The 17,357-nt window shown below is 39.5% G+C and overlaps 1 protein-coding gene and 1 long non-coding RNA gene across 14 annotated transcripts in view; one reads left to right on the top strand and one right to left on the bottom strand.

Moving 5' to 3' along the window:
* Positions 1-17,357, bottom strand: part of LOC110363682 (uncharacterized) — a 58,946-nt gene that overhangs the window by 3,019 nt on the left and 38,570 nt on the right. Inside the window, exon 2 of one of the 2 annotated variants that reach the window (XR_002421952.2) lies at positions 5,194-15,681. This is a non-coding gene — a long non-coding RNA (uncharacterized LOC110363682). The remainder of the gene's footprint in view (positions 1-5,193; positions 15,682-17,357) is intronic. The other variant, XR_010473055.1, reaches the window with a different exon arrangement.
* LRP5 (LDL receptor related protein 5) overlaps positions 1-17,357 on the top strand; it is a 180,698-nt gene that overhangs the window by 155,061 nt on the left and 8,280 nt on the right. For 7 of the 12 annotated variants that reach the window (XM_065064888.1, XM_065064886.1, XM_065064890.1 and 4 more), the window contains 4 exons: positions 3,364-3,600; positions 8,703-8,813; positions 11,861-12,106; positions 15,216-15,355. In XM_065064888.1, the coding sequence (XP_064920960.1) occupies positions 3,364-3,600; positions 8,703-8,813; positions 11,861-12,106; positions 15,216-15,355 (734 nt within the window). The remainder of the gene's footprint in view (positions 1-3,363; positions 3,601-8,702; positions 8,814-11,860; positions 12,107-15,215; positions 15,356-17,357) is intronic. The other 5 variants (XM_065064887.1, XM_065064889.1, XM_065064896.1 and 2 more) reach the window with 1 other exon arrangement.

Below are 17,357 nucleotides of genomic sequence, written 5' to 3'. Positions count from 1 at the left end.
TTGCATATTCTACAGACATTTTTATAATTGTATGATGTGACAGGTTGGTGCTTCAAGCAAATGCTTGTGAGATGATGTTGCATCAACCTTTGATGACCTAGCAGCAGAAATTGTGCGTATGATTCCGACAGTGTCATACTCCAGTCTTTTAAATTAATTTGGCCTCATGACATGAAACATTGTACTGTCTAATTATGAAATGTAGGCCAAAAGCTCTATTGCAATCCTCTTTCCACATGGTAGACTTTTTCTTTAGACTTCACTTTCACAGTCCCAGGATTTCTGAACATTGTTATGTTATACTTGCAGAGGGGATTAAAAAAAAACAAATAAAACATTGTTTCTTTCTGGAAAGCATCATATCTTAAATTGTTTGGTTCTCTTGGTCCACTTGACTTATTTTTATGTATTCATTTTCTATGGATATCATTTTCTGGCTGAACTCTGACCTCCCGTGGGACAGTCATGTCCATTATAGACTTTTTCTTTCTCATGACCACAGCAGGCTATGTGTTTTTAGAGTAGTGGTGGTTACATCTGCAGGAACATAGGAAATCAATCTGTTTATATTTCTTGTACTGTTGTTGCACAACATGGCCATTAAGAGATTCTTACCTCCTCTTTTGTTATCTTCAGCTATAAATCTTAAAATTAAGGGGCCTCCATATCAGTGGCCATATCAGGTTTTTTTTTATTCTAATCCTCCACTAAGCCACAAAATAAATTAATAGCTATTTTAGCTGGAGAACATTTATCCATGTAACCTTATGAATGCTCTTGACAAGACAAGCTTATGCCTGTGAAGTGCAACCATAATGCAACATTAAATGTGGCTCTAAATGCAGAAGTAGTAATCTGTCTGTTGAATTATCTAAACAGCACACTCGTATCAAAATCTAATTCAAAAATTGTCTTGATGTCTGTATCTGGTGTCTTTATCCTACCTACAGCTGTCAGGTCACTGGTTGGATTCGTAATTCTCATATTGCTACACCAAATAATCATAAGTCAGAAACTTAAATATCATAACATTTTCAAAAATCAAATGCATTTGGATTTTTGTTTGTATGTTGTTTTTCAAGCTCTTGATTATACCTGCGTCTTGTTCTTGAACATTTCTCCCAGTGAAGCACTTTGAAAATGGTTTGCATGTATTTGCATAGCTCTAGGATCAGTAACATCACCCTCAGGAGAAAAGTACTTGTACAAAAGTGTTGTCATTAGTTACAACTGGGAAGCTTTCCTTTTGCTGGGTTCTTTGTGAAGTCCATTCCTGAGCCTGAATGTTAAAACCTCATTAGTTTTTACCATCCAGTGTCAGAGCACACCTCCAGTTTACTCAATTTTGTTGTCTTAGACAGGGTATGATGTGGTACTCTGTTAATCATAGTGGTAAAGCATCTACTTAGAGTATTAGCTGGCAACAGCAAATCCGGGGACTAATGACTGCCTCTGTTAACTGGTTTAATTAGGTCACAGGAATTTCACACAACAACTTTTGAAATTAGTGGAAATGTATCTGTTCACTGCAGCAGCGCTTTGAGATAGTCCCCTCATTTTGAACATAGCTAACTGGTGCTGGTAACAACTGAAGGGACTTATATAATATGTTGACTGTTTCTTTCAGTGATACTAATGGTGAAAAAGGTGTGTGCTAATTTGCTTTATGTAAGAATTAGGGGCATTTTTTGCAATAGATTCTTGATCTGGAATGCTTTTGTCTTTTGACATTCTGAAGAAAGCAACTATGAATGCCTTATTACAGGATAACTGTTGCATCTCTGCATGAGGTTGTAGCTGCTGCTTAATGCTATTAGTGTGTGATTGCAACTTGAGTAACAGTATGGATGTGGAATTCATTGATGCCAGAATCTTGGGGTCCATTAAGGGTCAAATTTGAAGGAAGTCTCAGCTTTCTTCAGTCCAACAAACATAAAAATGGCTGTGCAGAAGGTCTAGTGTTCTGTCTCTGACTGTAGTGAAAGCATATAAGATCAGGATGGGCCTACAGAGCTGCTGTCTGAACATCCACTGACCTGCAGCCCAGAAACTTTCCAGAGGACTTAGCTTGATGTTTAACAGGCCTTTACAGATATTTTTTCTCCATTCATATTTTTCAATTCATATCTGACTTGGAAATTTGTTTGCAGAGAAACCACTGCAAAAATAGAGGAACAAATATTGTAGAAGCAGATGTGTTACCATTTAAGGCAAGGCGACAATAAACTGTGGCAGACGCTCCCTGTTACCCTCTTACCTCCCGCCACCCCTTTTCCTTTAGATCAGAAGGACGATAGGGAAGATAAAAGAGAAGGGAGACTTAGATTTCAAGTTGGAAGGTTTTAAAGAGTTTTACTAATGCTACTAATAAATAGAGAATATATACAAAATATACAAAACCAATCTTAAGTGCTCCATGTGGAGTTGGCGTCGCTCCAGCAGGTGCAGCTCAGGCTCCCGGAAGTCATGGGCGGGACTTCACAGCAAACCGGAAACTGGTTGCAGTGATTACAGGGCTCGAGGCCTGTAGATCACAGGCGGGGTCCTCTCTAGATACCAGCCACAGTTGGAGAGGAGACCCTCATGAGCACCCTCTTATATAGGGGGTATGACGATTATGGGATGGAATACTTAACTGGTCAATTTAAGTCACCTGTTCCATCCACCCCTCCTCAAACACACCCCTCTTATGACAGAACATGGGAAAACTTATCAGTCTTTCTTGGCTACCATAGTAATAAATCTAAACATGAGCTTCTTCAGCATTCCGTTGGTCTTCTTATCAGCACCAAGTACAGCATCCAAGGAAAAATATGCAGGCTAAAACTCAGAAAAGTACAGCCACCTAAAAGAACTTAGCTGAAAGAAAAATCACTAGAAGAGAACTGGTCTTGTTTTTAGCAAAACCAGGACAAGATGTTATATGTTTTAGGTGTATTCATTGCCAAGTAAACCCCTGTGCCAGATTTTTTTAATGAAGATTTGTTCCAGGCTAATATAATTGCAGGGATTAGAATTGTGTAGAATATTGTTTGCAATCAGAAATTGAGTATTATTTGAAGTTATGTGTATGACAGTGTCTTCCAAAAAGTAGTAGTTCCTTTCCTTAATTCAGTGCTTGCCTGCTAGAGCAAGCTTCTCTAATTGGCATGCATACAGTTTTTGTTATGAAGTTGGCAAAATTTCATTCCCTGTGCAAAATCATGTTTTCCTCTATGCTGGAATCTTAATATTGTCACAGAACGTCAGTCCAGGAATCAGTGTGTTTTTCTTGAAAATGTGTGTCACATTTTTACTCAAATTTTTACTGTTGAAAGGGCTAAAATTGAATATATAAATGTGATTTGTTTTCCCTTTTTCCAGAACCCCCAACTTGTTCCCCTGACCAGTTTACTTGTGCAACTGGAGAGATTGACTGCATCCCAATGGCATGGCGTTGTGATGGATTTCCAGAGTGTGATGACCAGAGTGATGAAGATAACTGCCCCATATGCTCTGCATCTCAGTACCAGTGTGAGAAAGGACAGTGTATCGATGTACACTTACGGTGTAATGGAGAAATTGACTGCCAAGATAAATCTGATGAAGCAGATTGTGATAGTAAGATTAATTTTCCTGAACTCTTGGTTATATATACATATATATATGATTTTTAGTTTCAAATGGGATAAAACAGCCTTAACCATAAGCCTGACTTAGCTATCCACTGATTCTGTATTTCGCTCTTCCTTACTCCATCGTTCATACTAAACTTCTTTATAGCTCCATAAATTGCTGACCATGTAACTACAGACATCAGGGAGATTGGGGAAAGTATCTTTAATTCATATTCAGAATGAAAATAGAAAAGAAAATGGCAGAATTTACCACATGCTTTTTTTTTTTTTTAATCCCCTGCATAATTACCATTTTGGTTTGCATTGTTTCCATGGTGTCCACTTCACCTTTGGACAGTGGTCACTGCAAGGTGCCACAGGGAGGAAGAAATGGACTTAATCCTGTGGCTGCAATGGATGTTCTGAGAGTTCATTCATAGCAAGCTGATGCTTATAATCCTCAATGTAACTTTCTATGAGAAATCTGTGGAATGACATCCAAGGAACTCTTACTGCTGCAGCTGCTTTGTATGCAGTCAGCCATAGGATCTGGGTCAAAGAGAGAAGCAGGGATGGGTGCAACTGATCATCCTTTCATTACTGGGACAACTTGTATATTCTGTGTCTAGTATTAAGGCATAGCTGAAACAGACACCTGACTATGAGCTGGCACCATGGCTTCTTATTGCTGTACAAATTTTCAGGAGCCTCTAGGCTCTAGGAGGCTCTTGCCCTGTAAAACCTCAAGACCTTTGTCTCTACCCACTCAGTAGCTAACCATTGACACTTGGCCAGCAGAGAAGATTTTTGTGGACATTTCAATGAACTATTTTGTGGATTTGCCATGTCTTCCGTGACTCTAAACCTGGACAACAGAACATCAATACCTTATTTGCAAATAAGAAGAGGATCAACCATGTCCGAGTTCCTGTCTTTCTTGTGGGAGATGGTACTTACTACCTGTACTGCTTCATCAAGAGGGTCTGCTTTGTCCACCATGGAGCCCATATGCAGTGTAACAGTGCCATTACCCACACACAGAGTCAAAGTGAAATGTGCATTTGGTCATCTCTCTGTGAAATGGTAGGCCCTGCTGAGTAAACTTAATAACAGTGTTCTGGCACCGTATGAACTGTAGGCATCTGCGTTGCCCTGCACAGCCCCTTTGCTGGCACAGATGAGCCTTACCATCTGGTCTAGAATAGTTGAAGACATGTTTCTTCAGAGGTTGAATGCTCAGTAGTTGTATGCCTAGTCCTCTGCAAGCACTTGGACCACCCACGACTAGACTTCTATCCAGGATGCTGTCTGACACATCCCTAGAAAGCTTATGAACATACTCAGTGTCCAGGGTTAGACTGAGAGAGATGTGACAAACGTGACCTCTGTAGTCCTCAGGAATCTTTACAGGCCAAGGCCTGAGTGGGTTCCTAAGAAGAAGAAAACCAATAGGCCTTTCTCATCCCTTAGTGTGTATCAGCCTATAATGCATTGTGTTTGGGGAAGGGAAGGTAGCATATAGTACATTCTCCTTCTTTAGATGAGGCTTATTAAGGTGGCAAGACTAACTGGGCTTAACAGAACTTTTCTACTATACCTCATGCATCAGAGGAATTGCCTTCTGGTCAGAGCAGTGATAATGACTGCCATTCCATGGGTCTGAGTTCAATGCCTTGATTCTATCAGAAGCTTCTTCTCTTGTGCTCTCGTTTCCCAAGGCACGCTTTTGGAGGGTTAAATCTGAAACATTGGCACGGGGTTTGCAGACTATGACTGGAAGTGGCCAAAGAAATGTCTCTGGATAGGTTTGTGGTTCTTGTCCCACATCTTCAAAACTGTGGCTTTCATCTTCTTGAATTTAGTGCAGCATTGCTAGCTGGCCCTCTCATACCAAGTGGAAGTCATAGGGTTAACAGTCTCTTGATACTGCAACTGGATTACCATGCCGCTGAAGAAACTTAATCTCCTGTACAAGAGAAGTTTAGTGCTCCAACTTGTCCATTGCTGGATCAAGAAGAAACAAGGAGTCCCACTGTGGAATAATTACTGAGGGGGCAAGTCTTTGAAACTAATTATCAAGGATATGCTTATTGAGAATAAAGCTATATCCACATCTTCAGCATATAAGGCAGCTGCTTGGTGGAGAAGAAATCAGCTCTGTATGGTTTCAGCTCCTCCCTGCACCTGGCCTGCATTCTTGGATGATACCTGGGGAGCTCAATATAGTACCAATTAAGAAGATATGGGGAGCAGAGTGATATGAAGATACTGCAGCCAGGCCCCGTATAACAAGGCAGGTACAGGAACCAGATGGTACAGCTGCTGCCAGTTCTAAATATAAGGTATAGCTGCTGTCAATTAAAAAGAGTAAGTGTTCAGTTCCATCCAAAATACTAGTTACTGAGCCAGAAATTTGTCCGATGGATGAACTTTGCTCATTATAATCTCATAATAATACCAAAACACACCTCCATTTCAAAGTGAAGTTTTTACCTTAAAAATCAAAGCAACATTTTTTATACCAATAACAAAGGCATGTATGACTAGAGTCACTCAAGCTCCACCTAAATGTAGAAGATAGTATAAAATACCCTAACAATAGAGGAAGGGTGAGGGAAGACACCATCACTGAGGAGTCAAGGGAATAGCATAGTAAGACTTGCCAGAACAGTCAACAGGCTCTATCTGTTGTCTCTGCCCCAAAGGGATGCTTTGGGGTAAGATTTGCGCATGTAGTTGCACCAAGTTTTCCCAGAGACACTTAGACTTCAAGCTTGTATTTGTAAACATATTAGTAGCATTATTTGGTCATCTTAGAATTTACATATATATGGTAGCAATACTTATTTTTTGCAACTAACATTTGTTTTTACAACTAAAATGTATTTTGCAACTAAAGTGTGTTTTTGCAGACAGTGTATTTATCAACGGCGTCTAAAAGAACTTGCACCTGTTGCTTTAATAGACCTCATCATTTGTAGTGAGAATTTCTCATTGAATGCTCTCAGACTTATAGTATAAATTATACTATTTGTGAATCTGCACAACTGTGTAAATTCAGTGACTGCAACTGCCCTGCACCATTAATGAATCTATTGTGCAAATTCAACATTATTGAATGCACTCAGACTTATAGTGTATATTATACTATTTGTGAATCTGTGCAAGTGCTTACCAGACATTGAGCACAATCAGACTTGTAGTGCCAACTTGTTATATGATGTAATTGGGCATCACTCTGGGGTTCAGCCCAGCAGGGGGGCTTAACTTCTGCTAAATTAATCTTCTTAATTCAACACTGTCATGGTTTAACCTGAGCTAGCAATACAACCACCATAGCCGCTCACTCATCCCCTCCCCCACCCCCCTCAACAGGGGAGAGAATCAAACCTTTTGCAGAGGCCTCTGTGCCTTTCTGCATTTTTTTTCTCTCTCTTCTCTCTCTGGCATCGGCTGTTTGGGAGCAGGGTGCTACTTCCTGGGACAGGCTGTTCAGTATGGATGAAGTTTGTGAGGAAATGCATTGAGTATCTTTTGTTTCATACTCTATTTTCCTTTTATATATATTATTAGTAGGAGTAGTATGTTAGTATTATTTTGTTATTTTATGAAACTGCATTTATCTCAATCATGAGTTTTTCCCTTCCCTTTCAATTCTGTCCCCTATTCAGGGTGAGGCGGTGGAGGGAGTGAGTCCCTATCATGGTTATGTTGCTAGCTCGGGTTAAACCACAACAGAAGGAAAAGGATATTAAGACAGAAGTCTCGATGGAAGACAAAGGAGCAGCAGGTAGCCAGTAGATGGCTGGCAGTTGTTGGCAAATATGAAGGTGCACACAGAACATGGCCCTTCTCATAGTGCAAGAACCTAAGTAGTCTGATGGAAGCTTTAGATGTTTTTAGAGCCTTCCATCAACATGTGTTTGTATGCACTGTAGGAGCCTGCAGAGCTGCATCCAGCTTACTGGGGGCATAACAGTGCAAATCAGGACCTGATGCATTTGGAGGTTTTAGCTAAGTTTTTATCTCCATAATTTAGTTTTCTTAGCCAAGAACTGCTCTGCAAACTAGATCAGAGCAAAGTAAGTATGGCTGTTCAGGAGGTCCACTTCACAACACCACAAGTGCTGTGACCCAAAACATGAACATGTATCTTCTCCTCCAGAAGAAAAGAACCTTTCTTCTTTTTACATTGAATAACCTGTGCTGTGAACCTTCCAGAATTGCTGGTCAATAGCCCTTGTAAGACAGTCTCTTTACTGATAATTTAGTGTTATTTGGCTTGACAGAGGTTCCCAAGTTAATTAACAGTTCCTTTTTGTTGAAAGAAAGGCTTCTGAATGTAGAAAAGAAATTTAGCAGTTATTTTGCAAGGTTATATTATACAGGGCTACCTAAGATAGTGTAGAGTATGTAAGGTTTTATAATATGCCAAGTTACTACATGACCTCATTAATGTTTATAAATATGTAAAGGGTGAGTGTCACGAGGATGGAGCCAGGCTCTTCTCAGTGACAAACAATAATAGGACAAAGGGCAATGGGTTCAAACTGGAACACAAGAGGTTCCACTTAAATATGAGAAGAAACTTCTTCACAGTGAGGGTAACAGAACACTGGAACAGGCTGCCCAGTGAGGTTGTTGAGTCTCCTCTGGAGACATTCAAAACCCTCCTGGATGCCTTACTGTGTAACCTCATCTCTAGGTGTTCCTGCTCTAGCAGGGGGATTTGGACTAGGTGGTCTTTCGAGGTCCCATCCAATCCCTAACATTCTGTGATTCTGTGATTTTATTAACATGTCAGGTGATCAACTACACTCTGTTAGTTATTCTAAGAGATTCTTGCTGATTTGATCCCAAAGGATGGGGAGTTACTGGGATCAGAATTTTATTTTAGCCCCACTGAGTATGACGTATAAGAAGAAGGAAGAATCTGAGAAATGCAGACTTGCGTTTGACCCACAGCAGCAAACAAGGTGTTCAGGTGCCTACCTGGTCATAATCCAAAATGCACTGTTTCTTCATGACTTACTTCTTTTGGTTTTCTTAAGATACTCAAATGCTCCCATGCAAGTACTACTTAATCTTTTCTTTCTTTCTGTACAGCAATTTGTCTACCCAATCAATTCCGATGTGCAAGTGGCCAGTGTATCCTCCTGAAGCAACAGTGTGACTCCTTTCCAGATTGCATTGACGGTTCTGATGAGCTTATGTGTGGTGAGTTGCCTTTCCTTGAAATTAAAGTGCTGTGTTCAAGTGTACTGCCCTACATCGTTATGCAGATCCCCAGTGTTTACATAGTTACATTATTCAGGGTAGCCCAGTGAATCAGAAAGCCAAATACTCTCACAGTTTTATTTGTCTGCTAAATATAGTCATCCTCTGCCATTGTTCTGTGCAGCAAAAGTGTGAGCTTGCAGCATAGTGTAGTGAGTCTGTAATGCTAGTATTCCAGATAATACAGGAACAGCAGTAGTGAAGATGAACTGAAATACCAGTGTTACTTCAAGCTAGTTCTGCAATACTGTATGAGATAAAACACTGTCTTGTTTAGATGGGCCTTCAGATCCATACACAAAGGGACCTGATTCTGCTGTGCTCAGTACCTTGAAGCTTGCAGAGCTGCTGCTAAGCTTGGTGTGGCTTTCAAAAATGTGCAGCCCTATCCACTGCAGTTACAGAGTCAACCTAGAGAATAATAATGTGGAGGAACTAGCATATAATAAGCAAATGTCCACAAGAAACCATAAGCTGGTCTCTTAAAGGGACAGTAGGGAAAGAATTTAAGGAGAGACCTTGATTTTTCTGGTCAAAATGTTACTTTGAAATTTCCTGGCAGTAGGTATATGCAAGTTACAGGCACACTGATGGCAATTGCTGTATTAGTCCCTAGCAGGTTCTGTTATTTTGCAGTCTGAAGTGGGCAGTAAAGTTCACTTAGTTGTGCTCTGCTTCCAATTTCTCTCTTTTTGCACCATCAGGGTGACTAGTACATGAAGTTTTCAGGCAATGGGGCAAATAAAGGGAGAATTTAGTAGCTCATGAGTGGCCTGGCAAAATAGTTGGAACATAGCATTTTTGAACAAAAGCAAATAGATGTGCTGATCTGTCAGTGAGTCATTCTGAACAAATATGTGGTGTTGGGTTTGAGTAGAGAAATGCTGCACTTTGCTTAATAATGTTGGCTATAGGACCTTGGCTAATTGTGACATTTTTAATATCTTAGAGTCTTGTCATGTTTTGAAGCACCAGTTGTCAGAAACTGTACCACGTCTGGGATGAGAGTAGGGGTCACCAGGTCTGGTCAGGGTAACCTTGTTTCTTCCTTCCATTCTCACGGTGGCTACAGCAAGGAAAAGTGTATTTCATGAGCAAGAGTGGTGAAAAGAAGAAAAGGCTAAAAGAATGGTGACAAAAACTGTTTAGCTCTCCTGTTGGAAATTTCAGATTGAGAGGTGGTAGATGCCGCATCCCTGGAAACATTTAAGGCCAGGCTGGACGGGGCTCTGAGCAACCTGATCTAGTTGAAGATGTCACTGATCATTGCAGGGGGTTGGACTAGATGACCTTTAAAGGTCCCTTCCAATCCTATTATATGATTTTATGCTTCTCAGGCTTCTCACATTTTCCATTCATCTCTCAGGTCTCACCCAGTTTCCCCAGTTCCCTGGATAATGTAATCCAGTTCTTCATTTTTTTTTTTTTTTTTTTTCTTCCCATTTTAAATTCTTTGTGCACTTGGCAAACTCTTTTGGTACCAAGTTAATGCAGATGTTTCCTGTTAGCACTTTGAGTTGAGTCCTACAATTAGGTCTTAACTGATTTAAACATGTCTCTCTGTAGACATAAGGCTATCTCTTCTGGAGTCTCTCTGGAATGGAGCATTCTGTGGATTCTTGCTTGACAGAGGGAAAGAATCCAAGTAGGGAATAAAAATGATTGCGTCTTTCTAGACAAGGATCTTGTATTGAAAAGAAGCTAGGTTTAACCAAAATGAGAATTGTGTGTTTTAAAATCCTGGGAACATGTTTTAATTTTGGCTTTGCTTTCTTCAGGTGTCATAACTGAACTTATCTGACTATTTCAAAGTGAGGGCCTTAGTTGACATAAAAGCTATCATGCACTAGTAAGTGTGAAAAGTAGATAAAGACTTTAAGACAGAAATTAATTCTTGATGCTGAGCTGTTAAAGAGTTCTTCGGTAGATCTTTGTATTTCCTTTATCTCCCTCCTCAAATTTCAGTTGTTTTTCATTCCCTTCTATTGAAGGGAATGAAAGTAGAACCACTGGAGAAAAATTTTATTAAGAGAAGGCTTGAATCTTACATGAACCATTTAAATTCATACAACTTCATTAAGGGGGGAAGGGGTCTGTAGTTTGATTGGAACATGTAAAATTGATAAGCTTTTACCAAGTTTATTTTTTTTCATTATATATATTTGGTTATGTAAAAAAATAAAATAATAAATGTTGTGTGGATCACATGGAAAAAATCATTTTCACTGAAGAATGTCACATATGCAAAAAACAAAGGTGTTGGATTTATTTGGCAAGAATTTTGAATGTGTTACCTATAATCAGGGAAGATATGATGCTCATCTCAAATACTGCAGTGCTTTTTATTATTTAACATTGGGCTATATAGGGAAAACAGAAAAAAAACAAGTAGAAAGTATTTGAAATATTCTGGATTGTGTTTTCCTTGCAATTTGTAAGGGGTTTTTTTTAGAAAGCAAGTAATATTTTAGGAAGGAGAAGTACTCTATTTTAAGACTTATTTTAGCTAGGAAGGCAACCACTGCTTAATACATATGTTAGCTTTCATAGTTGTAAACTCTTTTAATTTTTTAATGTTATTGCTATTCCAAAAGGCTTTTGAGAAGGCAGATTCCTCTCTGATTCAGGACTTCATGTTTATAAATGTACTATATCCTTAACCTGTAGACTTTGTGGGGTGAAGAAATGGAAACTTTCTAGGCTGTTGTTATATCAAGATGATAAGTAATCCTGTTACAAGATTAATTGATAGGCAAAATGGAGAGTACCATGCTAATACTGCTTTATGCACATGGAAGGGAAGAGGAGGAAGTCTGGTGCATTGAATCCAAATATATGGAGTTATAGATGCCTGAGTTTGTAGATACTTTCAAAGACACTGTGTGAATGACTGTAAGCTGACTGATTTCCTGCACAAGCTCCAGGACAGCAACATATATATTGTCCCATATTTAATGATCTCCTTTTTTTTTCTCCTCTCTTTCCAGAAAAAACAAAGCCAGCCTCAGATGAGGCACAGCCACACAGTAGTGCCATTGGTCCTGTCATTGGTATAATACTGTCACTTTTTGTCATGGGAGGAATGTACTTTGTTTGTCAGCGAGTGGTGTGTCAGCGCTATGCCGGGCCTAATAGTCATTTTCCACATGAGTATGTCAGTGGCACCCCTCATGTCCCTCTTAATTTTATTGCTCCAGGAAGTTCTCAACATGGCACTTTTACTGGTAAGGATGGTAAGGACGTTGCATCTAATCAGTAATGTTACATTGTCTGGATTTGGAGTTTTACAGGTTATTAAGAGTGCTAGATGTGGAGTTTTCAAAGAACAGAAATTAGATGTTGTTGACCTGCTCAGTGGTTGTGGTATAAATCTGTCATCTGAATCATATGCCAAAACTATTAGATGCATTTCATTAGGCATCTTGCCAGATTTTCAAATGCAATTTTCATGCTAGGCTGCATTTGCATACATATCTATATTTTTGATAGAAAAGCTACAGTATTTTGCCAGTGAAAACATCCTGTTTAAATAGTCAATTCTGTTGTGTATAATGAAGCCTGGGGTTTGCATAGTACTTCTTACCTAAGGCCTGAAAAACACTATGAAGAGTAGTGAACCACATGAAATATTGGAAACTAAGAATGCATGTACCGTTCAGCATTGTAGTGAGAGGTCTGTTGAGTTGTTCTTCATGTCTTGTACTCAGATATCCTTGTTTCTGTCCTGTCTGTCAGGGTCTTCACACGGTTTTGTTCTGTCTGCTCAGGATGGATAAGTCATTCCACAGTGGAAAGAATCAGAGAAGTGAAGCAGCTTAGTTTACTATAATACAAAAAAGAAGGGAATAAACCGCCCTGCTGAAAGTTAAAACAGCAAATGTAGAAGAACACAAGCAGTCTGGCTGCAGTTTTGTGGTCTGGCTGCTCATTGCCTGAAGCATAATGAAAACATCCCCTTTGGTTTAGCTCACCTCTGAGATAGCTTTCCTGTTTGCTTTTGGACAAAGTAGTTAATCTCTCTGTGTCTCAGTTGTGCATCTGTAAAACAGCAAAGCTTCTCTGCCTCACAAAGGACTCAAAGCATGCATTCAGAGAAGTGCATGCAGCTATGATGCTGATATAGGAGGACTTGAAGTATACATAAAAGCTCAGGATATTCAGCCAGTAGATAAGAACCCAGAAACCTCATATAGACATCAAAGTAAACACTTAAATCATGAATCATTTTGGTTGTAAAAGACCTTTAATATGATCAAGTCCAAACATTAACCTAATAAGTGCCAAGTCCACCTCTAAACCATTTTCCTAAGAACCTCATCTATGTGTCTTTTAAACACCTCCGGGGCTGGTGACTCAACCCCTTCCCTGGCCAGCCTGTTCCAATGCCTGACAGCCCTTTCAGTGAATATTTTTTTCCTAATATCCAATCTAAACCTCCCCTGGTGCAACTTGAGGCCGTTTAATCTTGTCCTGTAACTTGTCACTTGGGAAAAGAAATTGACACCCACCTCACTACAACCTCTTTCAGGTAGTTGTACAGAACAGTGAGGTCTTCCCTCAGCCTCCTTTTCTCCAGGCTAAACATCTCCAGTTCCCTTCACTGCTCCTCGTAAGACGTGTTCTCTAGACCCTTCGCCAGCTTTGTTGCCCCTCCTTGAACTCATTACAGCACCTCGATGTCTTACCTGTGGTGAGGGGCCCAAAACTGAACATAGTATTTGAGGTGCAGCCTCACCAATGCTGAGTACAGGGCGACAATTACTTCCCTAGTCTTGCTGGCCACGCTATTTCTCATACAACCAAGGATGCTGTTGGCTTTCTTGGCCAGCTGGGCACACTGCTGTCTCATGTTCAGCCAGCTGTTAACCAGTACCTCCAGTTCCTTTTCTACCGGGCAACTTTCCAGCCACTCTTCCCCAAGCTTGTAGCATTGCATGGTGGTGTTGTGACCCCCATGATGTACCTCAAATTATTATTTAAAAATGTAGAATACACTTCTTTGTAGAGGAAATAGCAAATTCTTAACTACAAAGCTCTGAGAAGAAAAAATATCTCTTCAGGGTCAGAATACAAGAAATCCATACTTTGGAGTGCTTGGAGTCTACTTTTCATGTCAGTTGAAAATCAGATATATGATAAAGACAAATGAAAAGATGTGGCACTGCTTAATATTAAACAAATTTTTGAGATGTGCTAATTGTTGCTTTGTTCTAGCCATGGCTTTGAAGGTAAGGAGATACAACTTAGATTTTGCCTTTCTTGCACTTCAATGACTCTGAACAGCTGTTCCTGTCTAAATTATGTTTTTGTGGTTATCAACAGGGTTTTGTGGTAGGAAATAAAATTTGAGGATGAAATCCTAGTAAGTGAAATCTTTGCAGTAGTGTTTTAAATTGGACTTCACTCTGAAACTTTTTTAAATAAAGCAAATATCAGTGGTTTTCATCTGTACCTCTGTGGGTGCTAATCTAAGCTGCCATTCTGATTCTTATTCGTATTTGTTAGTTTTTTCTAATCCATATGGCTGTCACAAGTTACAACAGCTGAAAATATTACCATAGATTTAATTCTAAAGAAAAAACATAGGTTCCTAATACCATGCTATTTCCCAAAAAGATAGATGGTCATGAATGAGGATCACAAATAGAGTCATTCTACTTGTGACAAATATTTCCTGCATCTGATAAATTTCTGAAAACTTCCCCAAACTAGGCTCTTCCGTTAGCACTGAATATTCTGACAGGAAGAAACTGAAAATACATCATCTGATTTAAGTGTATATTGGAGTAAAGCAGATAGGAGGATGTTGTCTTCACCTTTCCTGTCACCCAGGTTTCCTTCCTTTTGCCTCTGCTGATTTCCAGTTTGGGCAGTGATATTTTTCTATTAAATTTTTTTTTTTTTGCTATTTTTCATGTACTTGCAATAGAATTTCTTTGGATGGAAATGAAAACTTTGAAGGTTTCTAGCTTGTTTTACTTGGGCAAAGTATAACACTTTTTTTGCAAATGCCCAAGTTTGTTTAATTGGAAATTTCTCAGTTAATGCTTTGGGTAAAAGTTTGTATCAACTGTTCTGGAGATTCCTTTCTCAGCAGAGTATGAGAGCAGGTTGTGAGGAGTTCAGTGCTACAGTGAGACAGTAGGTGGTCTGGAGATGAAGTGTTTGCTTTACACAATATGTTGTTCCTTGTAATCCTGAAGTTTTTACATAAAACACTGTTTCCAAAGTGACAACCAGTAGCATTGCATGGGTTTGCCGATCTGTGGATTTGTTTTGGTTTGCATTGGTAGGTGAAATTGTGGTTTACCTAATCTTGTTTTCTTCTCCATCTTACTGCAGGCATCTCTTGTGGAAAGTCTGTGATTAGCTCCATGAGTCTCATGGGAGGAAGCAGTGGTGCCCCCTTATATGACAGAAACCACGTTACTGGAGCCTCTTCAAGTAGCTCATCCAGCACTAAAGCTACTTTCTACCCTCAGGTATGTTTTGAAAATACACCTGTGAGTTAGGTATCTCCCACTTCTGAAGGAAAGGAAGATCAAAATTTGTATTACTAAATCAAATGTTAATAATGGTTGTTCTCTGTTTATGATATGCAGGCCCAGTCCATTTCACAAAAGGGCTTTGTTGTAGTCCATCAGGATTACACAATGCTATACGGTGTCGAAAATGTTTTGTTGGGTTGTTCCTGGGCACTTCCATTCTTCTGTCTTGAGTCCCTTGGAGATGCCGCTTCCTTGTTCTTTGTAAACTTTTATGTCAGTGGCCCAGTGACATTTTGCACTGTGTAATACTGCAGGCACACCTGGAATTAAAAGAAAAACAAGACATGGCAGGACTAGAATGCAAACACATAAGAAATAAGCTTGGCTTGCTGTTTACATAAAGTATCAATTATTGACACTTTGTTAGAAAACTAAGTGCATACACTGGGAGAAAACACTGGTACCAGCAGAGGTTACTTTTTTTGGGGTTTTGCAGCTGTAATTTAGCTTCATTTCTGGCTTTTAACCGTTGGAAGTAACAGAATTTTAATCTCCATGTCAAAGTTTCATGAATTCAAAGATGTATAGTGTGAACAGAAATGATTCTCCTAGAATATGTAGGAGAGACATACAAAGGTTACTGTTCACCAGCATTTTGTCATATAACAGGTTTTTTCATAAGTGCTTCTGAGCAATACATATATTCATTCTTATGTTCACACAGGCTTGCAGAGTCCATCAACTAGCTGTTGAGTTGATGTTCCATTAGTATTTAATTAGGAACCTGCATACTGTGCAGCTATATGTGTAATGTGTTTACATGTAAACTATTATGCTATATATCAGAATTTTGATTGATAGTGTTTTGACCAGTGTCAAATGTGCTCTCTCTCACCTTTAAGAGGGACAAAGACAGAAAAGAGGCTCATGAGCTTATTTGTTTATTAAAATTAGTTACTTATTTCTTGCATTGCCTTCTCAATGAAACCATCAAGAAGGTAGTCACAGCTAGCAGAAGTTTGGAACTCAGCAGCCTTCCTAATTTAGCTTGTCTCAAGCTTCACCAGTGTCTCTGTAACTTGCTGAACAATTTCATGCTGGTACCTTGTTGATGTGTCAGTGACACACTAAAAAGGAAGAACAGAAAAAGCTTCCCTGAATTTATATGAAAAACCTCTTACTTAAATCTTGTAAAAGGAAAGAAGCTTAAGAGCTGATCTGCCTGTGCCATTCTATGGGATACATGTTAGCCAAAAGATCAACTCTTCAGTTGGACTTCTGGCCTGAGCTAATGTGACTATTATCGGGAAGAATTCCACGCTTTTCACTCCAGGCTGTGTCAGCCAGGGCCTGCAAGCATGATAGCAGGCTTTATTTCAGGAAGGGCATGCTGTACTCTTAGAAGGAAGCTGTTGCAAGGGCTTTGTTACATTGAAGTTACTACTTAATCCAAATATTCTGGTTAGTTCTAGCTGGTAGGTAATCACCCAGCTTTAGGTTAATAATAAAAATGAGAGATCTAAGCATCTCATTGTCTTGGCTTTTTTGTTTCGTTTTGCTTAACACCTCTTAGTGGTACTGAGAGATGGTCTAGTGAATAGAGACCAGGAAAGAATTTATGTCAATGGAGTTATGTGAGTTTATATACCTGGGAACCTGGCCACAGGCATCCTGGCTGACACTCTGCTGTGTTTAATCTGACTGTGAAGTGGTGTTGATGCAGCTCAGTGTGCTAGTAGGAGAGAATCCCAGAGCAGCATGCAGTGCTCCTCCAAGGAAGAGGATTTCTGAAAGATATTCTTGGGGCAATTACTTGTCATTCTCCACAGCTGCCAATGATGATGTTGAAGCTTGTCTCCCCTCACATGGATCTGGATGCAAGGCTTGTCATGTAGTAGTGATGAGCTCAATTCAATGGCCAGGAATCATTTTGCTAGATGTGTACAAGATGCTCATATCAGTAGCAAGGCCCTACCATCAACACCAATGCTGTAAT

The sequence above is a fragment of the Columba livia genome, chromosome 5 (assembly GCF_036013475.1).
Source record: "Columba livia isolate bColLiv1 breed racing homer chromosome 5, bColLiv1.pat.W.v2, whole genome shotgun sequence".
Lineage (NCBI taxonomy): Eukaryota > Metazoa > Chordata > Aves > Columbiformes > Columbidae > Columba > Columba livia.
This window is presented reverse-complemented; position numbering and strand designations above follow the sequence as displayed.